Below are 792 nucleotides of genomic sequence, written 5' to 3'. Positions count from 1 at the left end.
TAAATGTATTGGATAGAATTTATCAAATAACTGCACAGAGAGATAGGTGAGTACATTTTAGAACACATTCTATTTTTGTGATTTATCTACTTCTATATATTTATTAAATATCCCTATTAATAACACAAAGCATTACTATGAAGGATCAAATTGAGGTAACAAATACTCAGAACGTGCCAGTGATTCATCTTCTAACTTGGTTCTTTTATTCAGATTTATATTTTGTGTGGCTCAAAGAACTCCACAATGCCTGGCATTCTCAGAGAAAATTTCAAATTAGTGTATGTAGTGAAGACTGCATGTAAATACTTATCAAATGATATATAAAAAGTCTACCCTGGACATTGACATGTCCACGAATTTAAGGACTACAGGAGGGGCAAAGATGTCATATTTCATGAAGAAGCACTGTATACAACAGGCTTCTAATAGCATTATTATAATAGTTAGGAGAAATTTTTATCATTGGCCACAAAAAGTATGAAATCAGCGCTACTTGTAGAATGGGAAAAATCAAGGACTGGATTTTTTCTTCTCTAGAAGTTTGCTTAGAGCATCTTTAACATCTTTGTTTCTCAGAGAGTAAATCAGAGGGTTCAGCATAGGTGTGACCAGGGAATAGCACAAAGAAGCCATTTTACTCAGTTCAGGAAATCTGTTAGGGGTGAGATACATGAAAAAAACAGCACCATATAACACACTCACCACACCCAGGTGAGAGCTGCAAGTGGAGAAGGCTTTCTTCCTTCCCTCTGTGGAGCGTATCTTTAGAACAGTGGACACAATATACAT

The 792-nt window shown here is 35.4% G+C and overlaps 1 protein-coding gene across 1 annotated transcript in view; it reads right to left on the bottom strand.

Annotated features, from left to right (window-relative positions):
- Nucleotides 1-513: 513 nt before the first annotated feature.
- Nucleotides 514-792, bottom strand: part of LOC114637006 (olfactory receptor 9K2-like) — a 936-nt gene continuing 657 nt past the window's right edge. Inside the window, exon 1 of the mRNA XM_028785138.1 lies at nucleotides 514-792. This exon is cut by the window's right edge and continues 657 nt beyond it. Coding sequence (XP_028640971.1) covers nucleotides 514-792 — 279 coding nt within the window.

The sequence above is a fragment of the Grammomys surdaster genome, unplaced genomic scaffold (assembly GCF_004785775.1).
Source record: "Grammomys surdaster isolate TR1022 unplaced genomic scaffold, NIH_TR_1.0 125125, whole genome shotgun sequence".
NCBI classification, from domain to species: domain Eukaryota; kingdom Metazoa; phylum Chordata; class Mammalia; order Rodentia; family Muridae; genus Grammomys; species Grammomys surdaster.
Note: the sequence above shows the minus strand (reverse complement) of the source record. Positions and strands in the feature narration are given on the sequence as shown.